The 16887-nt window shown below is 49.7% G+C and overlaps 6 protein-coding genes across 6 annotated transcripts; 3 read left to right on the top strand and 3 right to left on the bottom strand.

The window, feature by feature from the left end:
* Nucleotides 1-176: 176 nt before the first annotated feature.
* ALT_8332 (SMP-30/gluconolactonase/LRE family protein) lies at nt 177-1612 on the bottom strand (the record flags this gene model as incomplete). The annotated part of the gene is made up of 4 exons (XM_089600402.1): nt 177-480; nt 546-786; nt 847-1406; nt 1479-1612. 4 exons carry the CDS (start codon nt 1610-1612, stop codon nt 177-179), a joined length of 1239 nt encoding a protein of 412 aa, XP_089455295.1.
* Nucleotides 1613-2188: 576 nt separating this feature from the next.
* On the bottom strand, nt 2189-2776 carry ALT_8331 (Yae1 family protein; the record flags this gene model as incomplete). Its single annotated transcript, XM_033560699.1, has 1 exon — nt 2189-2776. One exon carries the CDS (start codon nt 2774-2776, stop codon nt 2189-2191), a length of 588 nt encoding a protein of 195 aa, XP_033416590.1.
* A 300-nt stretch (nt 2777-3076) lies between these two features.
* On the top strand, nt 3077-5091 carry ALT_8330 (methionine--tRNA ligase MES1; the record flags this gene model as incomplete). Its single annotated transcript, XM_033560700.1, has 2 exons — nt 3077-3213; nt 3273-5091. The coding sequence occupies 2 exons, from the start codon at nt 3077-3079 to the stop codon at nt 5089-5091; spliced, it is 1956 nt and encodes a 651-aa protein (XP_033416591.1).
* Nucleotides 5092-5916: 825 nt separating this feature from the next.
* On the top strand, nt 5917-7073 carry sonA (putative nuclear pore complex protein (SonA); the record flags this gene model as incomplete). Its single annotated transcript, XM_033560701.1, has 2 exons — nt 5917-6180; nt 6246-7073. The coding sequence occupies 2 exons, from the start codon at nt 5917-5919 to the stop codon at nt 7071-7073; spliced, it is 1092 nt and encodes a 363-aa protein (XP_033416592.1).
* Nucleotides 7074-10909: 3836 nt separating this feature from the next.
* Nucleotides 10910-11671, top strand: ALT_8328 (uncharacterized protein; the record flags this gene model as incomplete). The annotated part of the gene is made up of 4 exons (XM_089600401.1): nt 10910-11057; nt 11157-11208; nt 11276-11363; nt 11525-11671. 4 exons carry the CDS (start codon nt 10910-10912, stop codon nt 11669-11671), a joined length of 435 nt encoding a protein of 144 aa, XP_089455294.1.
* A 932-nt stretch (nt 11672-12603) lies between these two features.
* On the bottom strand, nt 12604-16323 carry rgsC (putative intermediate filament protein (Mdm1); the record flags this gene model as incomplete). The annotated part of the gene is made up of 2 exons (XM_033560703.2): nt 12604-13604; nt 13674-16323. The coding sequence occupies 2 exons, from the start codon at nt 16321-16323 to the stop codon at nt 12604-12606; spliced, it is 3651 nt and encodes a 1216-aa protein (XP_033416594.1).
* Nucleotides 16324-16887: the final 564 nt, after the last annotated feature.

Below are 16887 nucleotides of genomic sequence, written 5' to 3'. Positions count from 1 at the left end.
ATTAGACTGTGGTTATGGGAGAGGCCAATTATTGTTGGCGAGGTAATCAATAATGCTCCTTGATTCGGAATGAAATTGCTCTTCCGAGTTCACGAGTCATAAGAGGTGCTGGTCTTGTCCGTGTAGGCACTTTCACATTTCTTCTTCCCGATAATGGATGTCTCAATGAGACAAAACTACTTTAGCTCCTGACCTGCAAGATCCCACTCAACCTTAGAAATACCCCCAGACCCCATCAACCAGAGCGTCTTCAGTCTCGGGCCAGTCCACGCGAAGTTCTGCACGGTATAATTGGTTTGTATGGTCAACAGAAGCTGGCCATGAGGATCGAGAACGTCAACGCCTCGTCCATTGCCGGTCACAATGTACCCATTGGCAGCAACCTTGAGACCGTCTGGGACATATCCAGCAGACAGATAAACAGGCCGCTTGTTAGACGCTGCGGTACCATCTTTGCTCACGTCGAAGGCGTAGATGGTTCTATAGTCATGGTGCACTCCGTTAGTGAGTCCAACCTTTGGTTCCTCGTCACTTCGAGCTCTTACCTGGGGCCTGTGGCATTAAATGGTGTTCCCGGGTGGCCGAATTTGGGATCGACCGGCCCACTCACTGCGCCAGTGTCGCTGATGTACACAATTGAGTAATCCGGGCTGAATGCGATGCCATTGGGCTGACTAAGGGTGTCATCAACCACAAAAACGGCGCCAGATTTAGGGTTGTATCTGTATGTAGCAGATGGAAGCTGAGGGGGTGTATCAGTGAGCTTATTGAACCATGAGTATTCTGCTAAGGCGTCAGTCCAATGATTTCGCAGCAAGTAAATCGGAAGACAAGAAGAAGACATACGCGGGTCTGTGAACCAAATGTCGCCCGTTTTGCCGTGCACTGCGAGATCGTCGACCGTATTGAAGTAATAACCATAATAGTTATTGAGCAAAGTGACGGTTTTGTTGGTTTCAGGGTCGAGCGTCCTCAATCCAGGCCGCTGCTCAGTGCCGCCGATCGACCGGTTGCCGCCAGAGGCTCCCCAGATCACTCTGCCATTGTAGAATGTGCCCCCATTGGGCGCGTAGATCGGAGGATCGGAGAGAAATTCTGATAGCGTAGGCGGAACTTGATTCAAGTCGACAACAAGCTGCGGGAGATAGCCTGCTGGAGGTGCTAACTGAGACAAATAGAGCTTGTTCTGTGCCGCAACATAGACCGGAGCCTCATGCACGGCCTCCGAGACGGCAAACATATACTTATAAGTAGGCTGAGTTCCAAGGATCTTCAGGCCTCTTTCCTTATCATAGACAACGAAGTTGGCCGATTTTATGTTCCGTAATGAAGTGCCATTTGCTACTACCGTGTCACCAAAGGTTGTGGCAACCTGAGAGGTGGATATGTTTCGATAGAAATGATATCTGAAAGAGCAGTCAATTCCAGCGGTGTGACATACTGGGCGTGGATACCCGCTTTGGGTTCAAAAAACGTACGGCAACACATTTGCATAATGATTGATGCACACAACCGAAGGGCCGCAGTCCTCTGAGATGGGATCAGTAACGCCGGTCTGCGTAAGAGCCAGCCGGGCAAAAAGGAAAGAACACGTCAAGGTGGCCCAATACATGGTAGCTCAAGAGAGTTAAACGAAGATCACTGCGAGAGAAGAACTGCTTGTTCGTGGGCTTTCCCTGCAACCCGGAGGGTTGGGGTAATGTATAAAATAGCGGAGGAATATGGTCCCCCGCCCCCACGCGGAGGAAGAAAAGCATCGAAGAATACTAAGAGCTAGTATAACAGGATATCCAGAAAACCGGGGAAATACCGCTGCACAGCTTTGAAGCTTAAAAAGCTTTCGTTGGAACTGCACTGAAACGGCAAGTGTAGTCCTCACATGTGGGGGTGGATGGGCAGCCTGTATAGACCTGTAAAGTAATGATCGCCCACTAAGCCTGCTCTGAGACGGCAATGATTGAATTATATCGAAGCCATAATGCTTAGCCATCGTCATTGATAACGTCGGATGAGCTTCGCATTCCAGGAAGAAGACCGAGAGCCAAGTAGATTGCCGGGGTTGGCTGCCATCTGGTCGGAGAAAGTCCGATTAGGAGACCGTACTCCATAGTGCTGCTGGGGAAGAGACCACCACAGCCCTGCAACATGAGAAGAATAATGAATCCTTGCATGAGAAAAATGATGTGACCTAATGGCGAATGTTCAGTGAGCTAATGTCCTCAATGCTCCCTGTTCCATCACCGGCTATCTGGGCATCCTTGACGTCAGGATGGATGTCTGAAGCATCCTCCCGTTCTCCAAGCGCTCGCTGGATAAGTTTAGCCTTGATTGTAGCGCCCTTAAGACGCTCATCAACATCGGTGACAGCTTCTTCCGTGTTCTCCATAGGCAACGAAGCTGGATCAACTAATTCGAGTAGAATCTCGAGGTTTTTGGCCAGCCGTGAACTGGCGGGAAGAGGCAGCATCTCCTTGCATACGAATGGTTCTAAGAGAAGATCATCCTCATTATATGGTTGAGACTTGCGGGTATCTGTTCTATCACTCTCCTGTGACGAATTGCGGGAGGAGTCAGAATCTGCGAGTCTCTGGGCCCAGACGAGTGCTTTGCCATATAGTCTTCCCAACTCAACAAACTTTTCGAAGCCTTTTTCAACGGCAAATACGCTTCCTTCAGTGTAACCAGCCTGGGCACCATCAGTTGCACCCAAACTATATCCCTCTCGGTAGAATTCCTCTTCCAGGTCGAGAAGGCTGTCAAGTATATTTCTTTCCATGGCGAATCGAACACCGGGATGAGACTGCGGGTAGAGCAATAAGCGAAACCAGGCACAGGTCGGAGGCAAAGAAGAAATAGAGAAAGATAGCGTCGAAGAGACAGTAAGATCTCGGTTTCTGAGCACCAATCGGGACAGAATGGGTCGGAAGTTGACGCTTGTTGATGTTCCCTTTACGGCGTACACAAAAAGCCTAGATAGATAGCCAGATTAGAACCATCCGGCTCCGAACGATGAATCATCCGCACCTTGAAACATTTTCTGCCCCTCCGCAACCCCGCCATTCTGTAACCAACAACCATGGCTTCAGAAACCAAGATTTTGCCCAAGAAGGGCGAGCGCAACATTCTCATCACAAGTGCTCTGCCTTATGTCAATAATGTACCTCACTTGGGCAACATTGTAGGTTCAGTCCTCAGTGCCGACGTCTTCGCTAGGTGTGTCTTGTCCGCCGCTCTTTGTTCCGCTACTTGAGGCTCACCTAGGATTTGTCCAGATATCACAAAGCTTGCGGGCGACAGACTCTCTATATCTGTGGAACAGATGAGTACGGCACTGCAACTGAGACGAAGGCCTTGGAGGAGAAGGTGACGCCGGAGGAACTCTGTGCCAAATACAACAAGATCCATCAGGAGGTGTACGAGTGGTTCGAAATCGGTTTCGACCATTTCGGCCGCACTCCCACCCAGCAGCACACAGAAATCTCGCAGGCAATCTTCAAGAGGCTTTACGATAATGGATACCTGACGGAGAAGACCGCGGAACAGCCATTCTGCGAGGCGCACGGGTCTTTTTTAGCGGACCGCTATGTCGAGGGAGAGTGCCCGCGGTGCCACTACGAAGATGCTCGAGGAGATCAGTGCGACAAGTGCGGCCACCTTCTCGATCCTTTTGATCTCATCAAACCTCGCTGTAAGCTCGATGGAGCTACGCCCGTGCGCCGCTCCACGAAACATATTCACCTTCTTCTTGACAAGCTGCAGCCTGAGATTGAGAAATGGGTCCTCCCCGCCATGGAGAAAGGCAACTGGCCCAAAAATTCTAGGGACATCACCAAGGCATGGTTGAAAGAAGGCTTAAAGGACCGTGGCATCACCAGAGATCTCAAATGGGGTGTTCCAGTTCCCCTCCCTGGATTCGAGAATAAAGTTCTCTACGTGTGGTTCGAGGCCTGCATCGGCTATCCGTCGATTACGGCCAACTACACTGAAGACTGGGAGAAGTGGTGGCGCAATCCGGAGGAGGTTGAACTGTATCAGTTCCTTGGCAAGGATAATGTGCCCTTTCACAGTGTGATTTTCCCTGGGTGCGAGCTCGGAACCAAGGATACGTGGACCATGCTGCACCATCTCAGTACCACTGAGTATCTGAACTACGAGGGAGGCAAGTTTAGCAAGTCTAGAGGAGTCGGCGTCTTCGGAAACAACGCCAGGCAGACTGGCGTGCCCCCAGATGTGTGGCGGTACTACCTTTTGAAGAATCGTCCGGAGACTGGCGACACCCAATTTGAATGGCGGCCGTTCGTCGAATGCAATAACAGCGAATTGTTGGCCAAATTGGGTAACCTGGTTAACCGTGTCGTCAAGCTGATTGCAGCGTCTTATAACTCCACTATTCCTGACTTCACCGTTCCCGAAAGCTTTCAGCCGAACTTGGACGAGATCACAAGCCTCCTGCGACAGTACATTGAAGAGATGGAAGGCGTGCATCTTCGCGCAGGTATTAACACAGCGATGAGGCTCGCGGAGGCTGGAAACGGTCTCATCCAGGCCAATCGACTTGACAACGCCCTCATTGCCAACGAACCTGACCGGGCTGCCGCGGTTGTTGGTACCGTCATCAACTTGATCCACCTTCTCTCCAGTGTCTTTGCTCCTTACCTTCCTGCTACCTCCAGGTCTATTCTCGAGCAGCTGAACGCGCCATTTGGAGTCATCCCATCTCTCGATGAACTCAAAGATGGCTGGAAACCAGTGGCGCTGAAGGGAGGCCACAAGATTGGTAAGGCCAAGTATCTCTTCTCTCGCATCGACCCGAAGAAGGCCGATGAATGGCGTGAGCTGTTCGGCGGATCTCAGGCAGACAGACAGAAGAAGGAGGATGAAGCTGCCAAGGCTGCTGCAAAGAAGGCAGCCAACAAAGCAAGCAAATTGAAGAAGAAGGAAAAGAAAGCGGCACAGGCAGCCGGAACTAATGTTGAGGCTTCCGCTAAGGGAGGTGCAGAGGCGACTGATACTACTACGGAGGGGAAGAACGATGAAGCGGTTGAGAAGGTTGTCGATGGCATGGCCCAGGTCACGATCCCAACATCGTGAGCTCTCATTCATTATCCAATGAATCCTGAGATTTTTTACTCCCGAAGAGGCCTGAAAAGCCTCCAATGACAGTCTTACATGATATCGAAAGTCATTGTGGTGGCTGGAGTGGTTTGGGTTTGGTTTCCCTCGTGGTGTTTTGGAGATGACCGACTGGCATGAGATACGATGTAGGAGAAATGACAATTACTAAGATTTATTGACGATACCCTTCGCCAAGCAGATTACTGACTTCACCTTGATCTTATGGGCATCAAGTACTGGCGTTTGTAGTGAGTACTCCGTAGGCATCAGATGTTTAGGCAGTATGCGTTCAGACGGAGGACAGTCTTCCATGCATCTACCTGCCGCGACTGTCCTTGGGATTATATAAAATCGCTGTCTGCAGAGTAGTACCGACTTGCCCTATCGTGGTCCCCTATTATCCCGTCAGAAAAGATATCGTTTTGCTAACTGTTTGGTAAACGACTTTTGACTGCCTTTCTCGAACTTGGGGTGTTTTTGTCTTTTAGGAAGGCGGTATGTGTGGTGCCTGAGGATTTTGCCTGCCTCTCATCAGTGCCTTAAGGCTCAGGTCCCAAGCTGAAGGTACTTGCACTTGATTCGTTTACACCGCGTCAAGACTTGTCTCATACGCTGTTTTTCCTCCCAGTCCGGCCCTGGTTGTCTGTTTAATTATACCAGGAACTTGTTGCACCGGAAATCCAAACCACTTTCATTGTTTATCATTCGTGTGCCTCATAGTCTGGGTTCATTCGTTGTTCACCACATATCGCGCAAAGCCACGACCGAAGGAAACAGAAGAGAAAAGGCTCTCCCGTTCGAATGTCGCTCTTCGGGAACGTCGGCGCTACGTCGACTACAGCTGGTCAAACAAACACCACAGGCGATATCTCCAAAGATGTACCGCTCAACTCGCCGCCCGAAGATGGCATCTCTGATCTTCGGTTTTCTCCCGCAAGCGAACATCTCGCGGTAGCTTCGTGGGACAAGAAGGTCCGCATCTACGAGATCAACGAACAGGGTCAGAGTGAAGGGAAAGCTCTTTTCGAGCATGAAGCTCCAGTCTTAAATTGTTGCTGGTCACCGGTAAAGATTTTACTTCTCGTCATGTGTTTTCTGTTTGACCTGCTAATCTTTGTGGTTTTGGCTAGGATGGAACGAAAGTTGTCGGAGCTGGCGCCGACAAAGCTGCACGCATGCTGGACCTCGCAGCCAACGCTACTACTCCAGTTCAAGTCGCTGCCCACGATGCTCCTATCCGGTGCTGTCATATGATTCCCAACCCGGCTGGAAACTCTTCTCTTCTTGTGACTGGTTCATGGGACAAGACCGTCAAATACTGGGACCTGCGGCAATCCACCCCTATTGCGACGGTGGAGTGCCAGGAGCGCGTCTACACCATGGATGTCAAGAACAAGCTGCTAGTGGTGGGAACGGCAGACCGATACATTAACATCATCAATCTTGACAATCCCACCAAGTTCTATAAGACCATGCAGTCACCACTCAAGTGGCAGACGCGGGTAGTCAGCTGCTTTACGGATGCCACTGGTTTCGCTGTCGGTAGTATCGAAGGACGTTGCGCCATTCAATATGTTGAGGACAAGGACTCTAGTTCCAACTTCAGCTTCAAGTGTCATCGCGAAACTCCTCCAAACCAACGAGATATCAACAATATTTACTCGGTGAATGCCATTTCCTTCCATCCGGTCCACGGCACCTTCAGCACCGCAGGCAGTGACGGTACCTTCCATTTCTGGGACAAGGATGCCAAGCATCGTTTGAAGGGATACCCGTCTGTGGGAGGCACGATCTCCAGCACCGCCTTCAACCGCAATGGCAACATCTTTGCATATGCCGTCAGCTATGATTGGAGTAAAGGATATTCAGCGAACACGCAACAACTTCCCAACAAGGTGATGCTCCATCCAGTAGCGCCAGAGGAGGTGAAGCCAAGACCTGGTACCCGGAAGAGGTAGAGGGGAGACAAAACTGGCCTGTTCGATGGTGATAATCTAGGAGGGGACAGCCAGGCCTGGCTTTATCATGAGTATACGGCCAACCATGAGCCCTTGATGTATGATGACGGGCTCTGGTGGGCAGTCTTTGGTGTTTCAACCTGGGGCCTGAATTCTCTGAATGTTCTTTTTCTCTCTGTTTTATTCGTGCCTTTCCCCATGTATCATATGAGCGATTCTTCATTGCTTTTTCTTCTGGGATGGAATTTCTTTTTCTACTATCGCGGAATGACTGAGGAGAGTAGATCAACTTGCGGCAAGATCGGAGTCTTCCGTTGTCGAAAGAGGGTACAGGCGTAAAAATCTACAATGAAGAAGAAAGGAAGCCACGCTACTTAGAATATTACTATGATAATTTTTCGAGCAACCAATACCCCTTTGACCTGATGAAGGTTGTTTGTAGTGTCGCGTTTGTTAAGAGAGGGACTACGATTGTAACAACAGGTGCAAGTCGATGCCTGCCTCCAGTTAGTTGAAACCAACCAGAAGGCTGCGTTTCGCAACTATCCTTTACGGATTATTCTTCCAACTTCCCAGATTGTGTGAGCCTGAATAGGTCGTCGCTGCGATGTCGAGCTCCCCAGATGAGGGCGCTGTCCGGGCCGAAGGGGAGCATATGAATGGGACTTGTGCGTAATATCCCGAGTGCAAAAATGCTCACTCTGTTTCCTCTTTCCGTCTGAGTAAGTCTGGCAAAAGCAATGACTCGCACACGGTCATAGGAAGGGGAGCGCAGGCTAATGGAAGGATGGATACAATTCGCTTTCGATGGATCAACTGTGGATTATAGCTCCAACGGAAGACATAGTTCGATGATGGCGGCATCGGGCGGCCGATTTTGCGGGGAAGAGCCACAAGCTCCCTCTAGAGTTCCCCACATTCTTGGCTCCTCCAACTAGATGGTCGGTCGGTAGACTCGGTACTAAGTGAGAGACCCAAGTAGCGTTAGAAGTTGGAAGTTAGAAACTCTCTAGAAGGCAGACTGGTCTGAGCAATGACATACTGTATCCAGCAGAGGGGTGCCGTCGTCTCAAAGGGTGACTCGATGACAGGTCGTTTCAGATAGTGTAAGAAAGCAATTTCACATTGTGGAGTCGACGAGACGGCAGAGTTGCGGTTTGAAGCAGGTAATCGCCGAATGCGCTTCAGTTGACCCTCTCCTCCTTTCTTTTTCTGTGGTATGTTACGGCTTTCTCAAAGCATTGCTCCGGCTGAAAAGCATGTGGTGCGAGAGAGAGCCCCTGCATTCTCTGCTGGTGCTTTGAAGGTAGATTCAGGCGAGCATTGTTGTACATCCTTTGCTGTTGGCCCACTCAAACACCGATTTGAAGAAACATCAAATTCAGATGATGGACATCGCTGTAAATTATGGTCGGAAATTGATCTTTTGGACTTTTCAGCCCGAGAGAAAGAAAGCAGACCGTAAGAAGACGTCGATAATTCCCAGCACTGGGCCTCGTCTCCTGCAGTTTGAGTGGTCTGATAATGGGAAGAGACTACTACGAACCCCGCCCCTTGTGAGCATAGCCACTTGAGTTATTACTGAGCTCCTGTACCTTGAAAGTTGATCAGTACCTGAGGTACCTTAGGCAAGCATATGTTTTGAAAAGAAATTTCGCAAAAGTCTATAATGTGAATTCCATTGCCACCGCAATATCATTATTAGAGAGGAGGTAAGAGAATATCTGAAACATCAGGTCTTAGAAGGTTCCATCTTCTACCAAAGTCGGACGTGTACATTGCATATCGAAGGTATCACACCACCCTTGGCCACACTCAAAATCGAGACCCACCCTCAACACTATGGTAAAGTCACTAACGATGGTCGTAGTACTCCGTAGGTGGCTTTCCTAAGGGTTAGTGGAGAAGTGTTAGCTGACATGATGTGCTTATTAGTTCCATTAGAGGTACGAGAGGTATTATCAGACAATAACAAAGATGACTGATCAGGAGAACTGGCTGTAGATCATCACGTGAGTACTGGTTATCTTTGCCCACTTTTGGTTATGGCTACCCCAAATACCTGACCCTCAGGAGCCATTGATGTTCAAATCGGAATGGGACTATCGACCCATGGAAACATGCAACTCTCATACGAGGTAAGGAGACATTGCCGTGGCTGATGAGTGGTGGATTCGAGCTTCGGCTGCCGCACGTGAGGTCATTCTGTCCCCGGATGAGCCTTCGATTGGCAATTGATCATTCGTTCCCTCGGGATCCTCAGTCTAAGCCTATTTCTGAGTGGTGTCGTCAAGACTCAACATCTGCTTAGCTAGCTACTTGCAATTATTTGGCAAATACAGCTCTTCTACAAAGCATAGCTCGATGTTCATCCAATGACTTTTCTCGCTGCATAATAACTACTGACGATCGAGGACCTGGAGGGAGGTGGGACAACGGAGGACTTTGGGTACCTAAGGTCATACTCATACGCCAAGTGGAGCGCGGGAATGCGGGGTGCAGCCTTAGAGTTAACAGTCAACGTATGAGTAGTTAGTGGATCCCGCCCACCAGAGCTCTTAGAAACGTCAGGCTCGCGTGTGATCCGGTTCTCCCGGGGAAGCTATCATACTGATCATAATAATGAGGAGTTGCAGGCCATGTATCATTGAGTAGAGAGGTATCGAAATCCACGACTTTCTCCAGAAGAAAGTGGTTCATTTATCTAGATATTGGAATATCAAAATTAATGATGGACTGATGGATGGATAGGTACGCAACACGGACTAAAGACACTAGATGCATATGCATCTATACATAGGTAGCTCTCACGTCCATATGATCCTTGTTCCATAATTTCCCCTTTCCTCCTTAGCCAGGTCTATAATGTATATCTCAAAGTAAACTGGTCTGGTGCCTTACGGAGATGATGAAATCATATCGCAGTAATAGCCAGAATGCAATCGACCAACCAACATTTGTCACTCATCATGCGATACCTTTCTGGAAGCAGAAGGATTGTCCTGTCCCCTTGATAGCTAGCTCCCTCCGTAGGCAAGTAGCCTCGATCTAGAGGCTTCGACCCCGCTCCGGCTTCAGAAGGTCATTGACTCAACTCAAAATGCACGCATGGTATGTTTGGTTTCCAAACAGTGGGTCCACCATCATCATCATCATCTTCTTCCTCATCTTCACCCTCAATTAATGCTCAACGACTAGAGGATGTGGATACTTACTACTGTACAAACTATTGACGATCAGAGGATGTAGATGTACCTAAGATAGCTACGTACCGAAGTCCGGTAAGTATCTTCCTGGTAGAGTCGTACAGGCCATTCCGTGTGAAAGATACAGCGGAGGTACAAGCCATCGACCAGCACATCCTATGATGCAGCGCTCATAAGGTATCCATGATTCGATCTCCTCATTCCTCCTTTGGTAGAACCACTCAGCTCCCCTCAAGGACTCAAGGTCACCTGCCTCTTCCCCCTCTCGCCCATCTACCCATCCTTTTCCTCCCCTCCCCTTCTCTCTTCCTCTTCTTCCCCTTCTCTCCCTTTCCATCCATTGATTCTCTTTGGATTCCATCCGTAACCATCATCAAATTGACCAACAATCTGGTAAGCTTTCTTCGTTCCTGCATTTCTCCCCTTTCTCGTCCTATCAGCTGTCCATCCCTCTCTTCCCCTCCATCAACTGTCCTTTCATCGTCACTGCAATATCCTTGCAGTCTATATACCGTTGTCATCTGGGCGAGAAGCTAATCCAGGAGGGTCGGCTCTCTCTTAGAACCATTCTCTGTTCCAATATATTCGTCTCTTTGCTTCTCTAATCCTCCAGCACCATCAGTTGCAACCATGTCTGCCGAACTCACCAAGGTCGACTCTGCCATCGCCGGCTTGTCAATATCACCCAAGGACGAAAAGGCCCCAGATAAGGCAGAAAAGAAGACTCACAAGCGCACTACATCCCAATCAGAAGGTGTCTGGAACATCAAGGATCTTGGTAAGTCTCTATTCCAATGTGTTACTTGAAGTATCCAATTTAGCTGCCCTTTGCTTGCACCAATGAGTGTCTGCAGTAAGCTTATACTCTCGAGCGTAGAGGCACAAAAGATTGAGTTGTCATTGCCCATCGAGACGCAAAAGACTGGATGGTAAGCCTGACTCCACCATCGCGGTAACGGAGTTTCGGGTCAAGTCAAGCTCATGCATGCGGTACAGGAAGCTCAACACGTCTCCAAACACCATCGAGGACAAGGACGTTCTCAAGATGTACCTGGTGACCCCGCCGGTCAAGAAGATTGACCTGGTATGGCCATTGGGTCTGTCTGTCACTGCTCGTAACCTCAAGGGGGTCACAGTCAAAGATGCGCTGGACGCAATCTACAAGCAATTCAAGAAGAAGGCACGCCTCTCTGCTCGCTTTTCCGTCGCCCTTCATGCCAGTTCACTACTGACCGTTCCCTTTAGGCCGATGATGAACTGGATAAGCCCTACCTTGCTGGCTTCGAGTGGGACAAGGAGGAGTGCTGGACACGCCTCATCGTCCATCAGACCAAGAACGGCCCACCCGCAGCACCCAGCAAGAAGTCCAAGAAGAAGAAGGACGAGGCATAGATACCTTATGCATCCTACCCATCATAATGGCCAGGTCTGGTTATCTTCCCCTCTCTTCTTTTCTTTCAATGGCTTCTTTTATCCATTCGCCAAGGGCCAAAGCACCTCTGTCTCACGTCTCGCTTCCCTGCATGTAGTTTCATGGGCGGGCTCAAGATGTAGAAGCAAAGATGGCTGGTGTTTGAATCTGCTTTGTAACACGATATTATGGATCTGCTGTGCTCGAATCTCGTCTTTTCTTTTCTTCACCATTTGCATGTCACTACCCCACCGCTTCCTAGCGAATGCTGGTGTGTCTCGGTGTATGTGGGTGTATGCGTCTGTGGCCGGTCCGACCTGATCGCTGGAAGTGAAACTTCGTATCATGTCTCTGCAACATGAATCATGTATCAAACCAGGAGCTTATTCACTCATTTATTAACCATTAATGAAGACATTCTAAACCGAGTCGCTCACACTAGATATCAATTGGAAGCTTGGGAGATCTCGGATCAGCATTCAAAACCTTGATGGGCAGCGTCGGGGTACTGAAGTTCCACTTCGAAATGTGCTTCAGAAACACCAAATCTTGATCTGCCTGTAGGCTCTGCCAAAAGAGAACGACATTTTGTGGGTCTTTCGATCACTCAAGACTGAGAAGGAACTTGGCGGTGAAGAGCTCATTAGTCATTACTCGGAGGGAGGATAATTATCTAGGGCTGAAGCGATATCGCATGTTGCGAGTTTTGTCTGATTTCCTCAGCTGGTGACTGACTAAAAATATCCACAAGAAAATTCTCATCATTTCATTAGAAAGTAGTATGCGATGCGTGGGTCATGGCTCTGTTCGTCTGCTGTCGTTGGAGAAAGTGATCTCATCATGAAGTGTCTCATATGTACGATACATGGGCAAAGGGGAGAAAGGGAGAGATATAGAGTGGAAGAAAGAAAAATCACTTCGCGCCGCCAAACAATACCAACACCACTTCGTCTAGAATGCTAAATATCAAATGCGAGTTCAAGCGCTGGTTGTTTAGCGTAGCAAAGATCCTGCGAGCTGCTCCTTGAGCATTGGCTCGCCCGACGACGTTGCCTGCCACATCGGGGATCAAAGTCGCCAGCACCAGGCTAGCTTCCGTCCGGCTCTTGAGTCGCTCGGATGCCGTGCGGACCTTGTTCTGGCGCAAGACACCTCCAGGCCACATAGTCTCCTTGGCCATGCTAAGATAGCGGAGAAGGGATTCGTCCTGAACCAAAGACCGAGCGCCTTCACGGACCTTGCGTTCGATCGTCCCACCCAGCAGTTGATGGAGCACAACCACGACTGCGCGCCCACGCAGCCAATTGTTGCCTTTATTCAGCTCAAATGCTTCCAGGAACAGATCACAAATAGGCTTGATGAATGGCTCCAGCTCGCGATCTTCAAATGCGTTTAATTCGGCTTCGGCTTCGGCTGCCGTGACTGCATCCTCGGTAGCTAGCCCTGAATTGGACACAAGACTGTTTTGATGATTCGTAGCCGCAGATATGAGATTCTGACCGGCCGCTGATAGTTGGTCCAGTACACCGAAATTGCCGAGGAAATCATCCATCCCGTCAGCGACCGAGTTGTAGATACGGGTCACTAGATCCTTGGTCTCCCCGTCGCGTGGCGTCTCGTCGCGAGGGATGATGGCTCGCTGTGACAGGAAAGCTCGCAAGTCCCGGCTCCGGCACACCTCGGGAAGCAGCAACAAGTTCCGTAGGTAAGCCTCCAATGCCAACCGACGCTTCTGCAGAAACTCTTTTTGAAGCTTCATTACCATGCGACGTCGAGGAAACTCCAAATGACGAACAGATGGGTAGCTCATCCGTAGCCTTTGATGCAGCTCATGAAACTCACTATACCTGCGAGCAACGGCCCAGGATGCAGCTGGCATCTGCTCGCCGGCGTTTCTTTGCACTTCAATCACGTCTGAAAGATTTCGAGTTAGTTACCATAGCAAATAAAGGGCAAAGAAGGATACTGGAAGAATAGACATACACATCGCATACTCTCGGCCGTCTTCCTCTTTGCCCACTACAATGGACTGGATTCGGACGGTCGAGCGGCCGTATAAGCTATTGTCACTTTCCTGAATGATATATTGTTGTCGCTGCATCTCTTTGCGGTGAATCTCACGCTGAATGCTAGCCTTAGACTTTCGCAAGATCCTTAACTCGGCAGTATTGTTCGTGAGGTCGGCTTTCCGGGTCAGAGCATCTATCACGGCCTCTTGAGCAGCGAGCTTCTCAATGTCAGCTGTAAGCGCCTCGATTGCCTCGGTCAGACCGAGATCTCCTGGAGCGGCCTCTTGAACTTCGTCCGCAGGGTCCTTGTCATCTGTCTCGGGAGGTTCGTCATATTCATCCTCCAGAAACTTTTGCTGATCCGGAAAGAGTTCATCATCGAAAACGCCAATTCGAGATGACTGGTCAACAAGCCCAAGCGAAGCGATGTTTGGTTTGGCTTTATTGTCATCCGTTCGATTGTCCAGTCGTCCCAAGTCTCCTGTACTGCGCGGAGATTTGAGACCTCGATCAACGCTAAACGATCCGGCCGATCCAGAATCAATATACTTCACATCTCCTAAATTTGCATTTCCGGGGTCATTCGTGATGATGTCATTCAAAGCAGCCTCCATTGACTTGATTGCCTGCTTTTGGGTAGCATCATTGAAGCCACTTTGAGAGTCGGTGCCGAGACTGTGTGTAGAAGCTGCGAGAGGGTCTGTATCGTAGTCATCATCGAACAATGGCGCTGACCGCTCGGAATCAATGGACCGTCTCGTCTCCTCCTCATCATCAAAGAGTTTGCCCATACTCCGGACGTCGCTAGAGGACGCCACAGCCCTCCGCAGATCCTTCGGCTTTTGCCCAGGGTGCGAGGCGGTACGAGCCATTAAGGGAGGCAGAGGCCGTCTGGCGGGCGACTCGACTGGCGCAGGCGACGCACGAGATCCGGCAACGGAAACTTCATCTGATGCGAGGTATTTGTAGTACAGGTCGGATTGTTTGAATTTGGGGTAGTACACAGCTTGTAACTCTTCCAGGACCGCGGACTGGGTGCTTAGAATGACCGTCCGTGCTTTACGGTACTGTTCTGGTGTAGCCCGTTTGCCTGCATTTAGAAAAGCCTTGACAGCTCGACGTGCTTCTTCACTGACTTTGAGTTCAGGCTTGGCCAGGTAGGTTTCACTAATGAGAGCCATATCATTCCGATCCGCTGTGGTCCAGGTTGAGGAGCTCGGCGATGTCTCATCACCAAAATCATCTTCAAGCGGGTTGCGGAAGCCGTCAACGACGATCCAGAATTGTACAAGTGACATGAGCTTCTGCCGATCCATAAACTCCATGAAGTAGGAGAGACCGGATGCATCATGCATCACATCGACCAAGGACGCCTCGGGTTTACTCGAAGAGCTATTGCGACGAAAATGAGATTCAACAGCGTTTGCATACGGCGTATTGTTTCCCCCCGGGGCTGATAGCTTAGCAACTTTTTGGTCCAAAACTCTTTTGCCAGTTTCCAGGCGCCGGAGGTAGACCGGATCCTGACCTTCCACCATAGATTCCCGTTTCAGTTGACTTGCGACCAGCGCTCTGAAACGCCTGGCATCGGATAAATTGTTACAACGCCGAATGGCTCGGACAAACCGCTCAAAGGCCCTTTCTGAATCGTTCGGTGCGAGTTTGGGAAACGGGTGACCACGTTTGGTCTTCGGGGCAGGCGAAGCATGTTCGTCAAGAGCCGCCCGTATCTTCTGAACTGTTTTGCGATCTTGGATAGTTGTTCTTCCGTAAGCTTCAACCAATTGATTCCATGTATCTGGGTCCGATAGGACCGACACTAGAGGAAAGAGAACAGCGCAAGCTAATATCTCACGGATCAGAACGGTTACGATACGGCTGTTCAAGACATGCTCAGGAAACAGCTTTGGTAGTAACCCCAATGTGATCTTCCGTAGATACTCCTGCTCCACTACTTTCTGCTCGGACACAGAGAGCGCCGCGGCGGGATGAAGACGACCATCACGATACTTTTTAGCGATGGCGAGGTCCAGCTCCTCAGATTCGGTCACATTTCGCGTCAGATTCCGTCCGCGCACAGATTTCTCTGCAACGTCGAATTCCTTCAGATGAGCGGTCAGGATCGGAAAGATACGCGACACGACCAGCGAGATTAGATCCTCTGCAAGCAATCGATTACATAGATTTCCGATAGCCGCTCGAATGACTCTATCCACTTCATTAACAAAAGCCGGATTCGGGCTTATATGCTGATACCAAGATGCGATAAAGTCCCGTGTCACCAGAGACAAGAGCTCATCAATACTCTCCGATACAATGAACGACTGCGGGTAGAGGGAATCTGCGCGGTATGTCGAGCGCGCGCGAATACCTTCCACTTCTCTGGGCCAGTGCTTCGGGAGGAGAAATGCGAGAGGAAGGCTGCTAGGTCTAGGAGGTTTTGCGCTATCTAAGGGCCGAATCGTGAGAAACACCGCCGTCAGCAACGCGGTACACGAGAGCAGAGCACCCAATACGAGGGCATATCCCAGGTATCGCAAAATTGGAAGCCAGCGAACAACCAAACCCCATGCAATAAAGCCACCAGTGCTAAAGAGAATAATGTCGCGACGATTTAGGGCCATTCTCCCAGGTGGTATGATCTAAAAAGCGAGGGTCGTCCCATGACGCTCAGTAAAGGAAGGCAGAAGGGATGAGTGAGAGGAAGGGTAGCATGATCGGAAGTAGTGCAGAAATCGAAAGGACTATCAAGCTATTATTAGTACTTGTTAAGGTAATAACAGCAACAACAAAACAAACATCAGAACGATGGGAAGGTACCTGCGGGCTGAGAAGAGGTAAGTGATAGATACGGAGACAGACAGATAGACGGCGGTGAGGAGTAGGAGCTTCGAGGTCCACCAAACGTGGGGAGTGTTTACTCATGGGATCTGAGAGTTGGCTGGAAAGGATAGACGCTCACACCTTTCGCCAGTCAATTGCTTATTGAGCTGAAGCAAATTTACCCAAGGTAGATTCGTTATACATTTGCGTCACTGGACAAGTCAAAATAAAATAATGTTTATATCAAGTCGACTGAGTCGATACTGATCAGATCATGTGACCCAGGAAGCTCTAAAACAGACGTCATGTCATGTGTTTACCTTACCTGTTACGGGGTGCTCCCACCTGTGCCTGAGGTTTACTTT

The sequence above is a fragment of the Aspergillus lentulus genome, assembly GCF_001445615.1.
Source record: "Aspergillus lentulus DNA, contig: Alt16, strain: IFM 54703, whole genome shotgun sequence".
Lineage (NCBI taxonomy): Eukaryota > Fungi > Ascomycota > Eurotiomycetes > Eurotiales > Aspergillaceae > Aspergillus > Aspergillus lentulus.
This window is presented reverse-complemented; position numbering and strand designations above follow the sequence as displayed.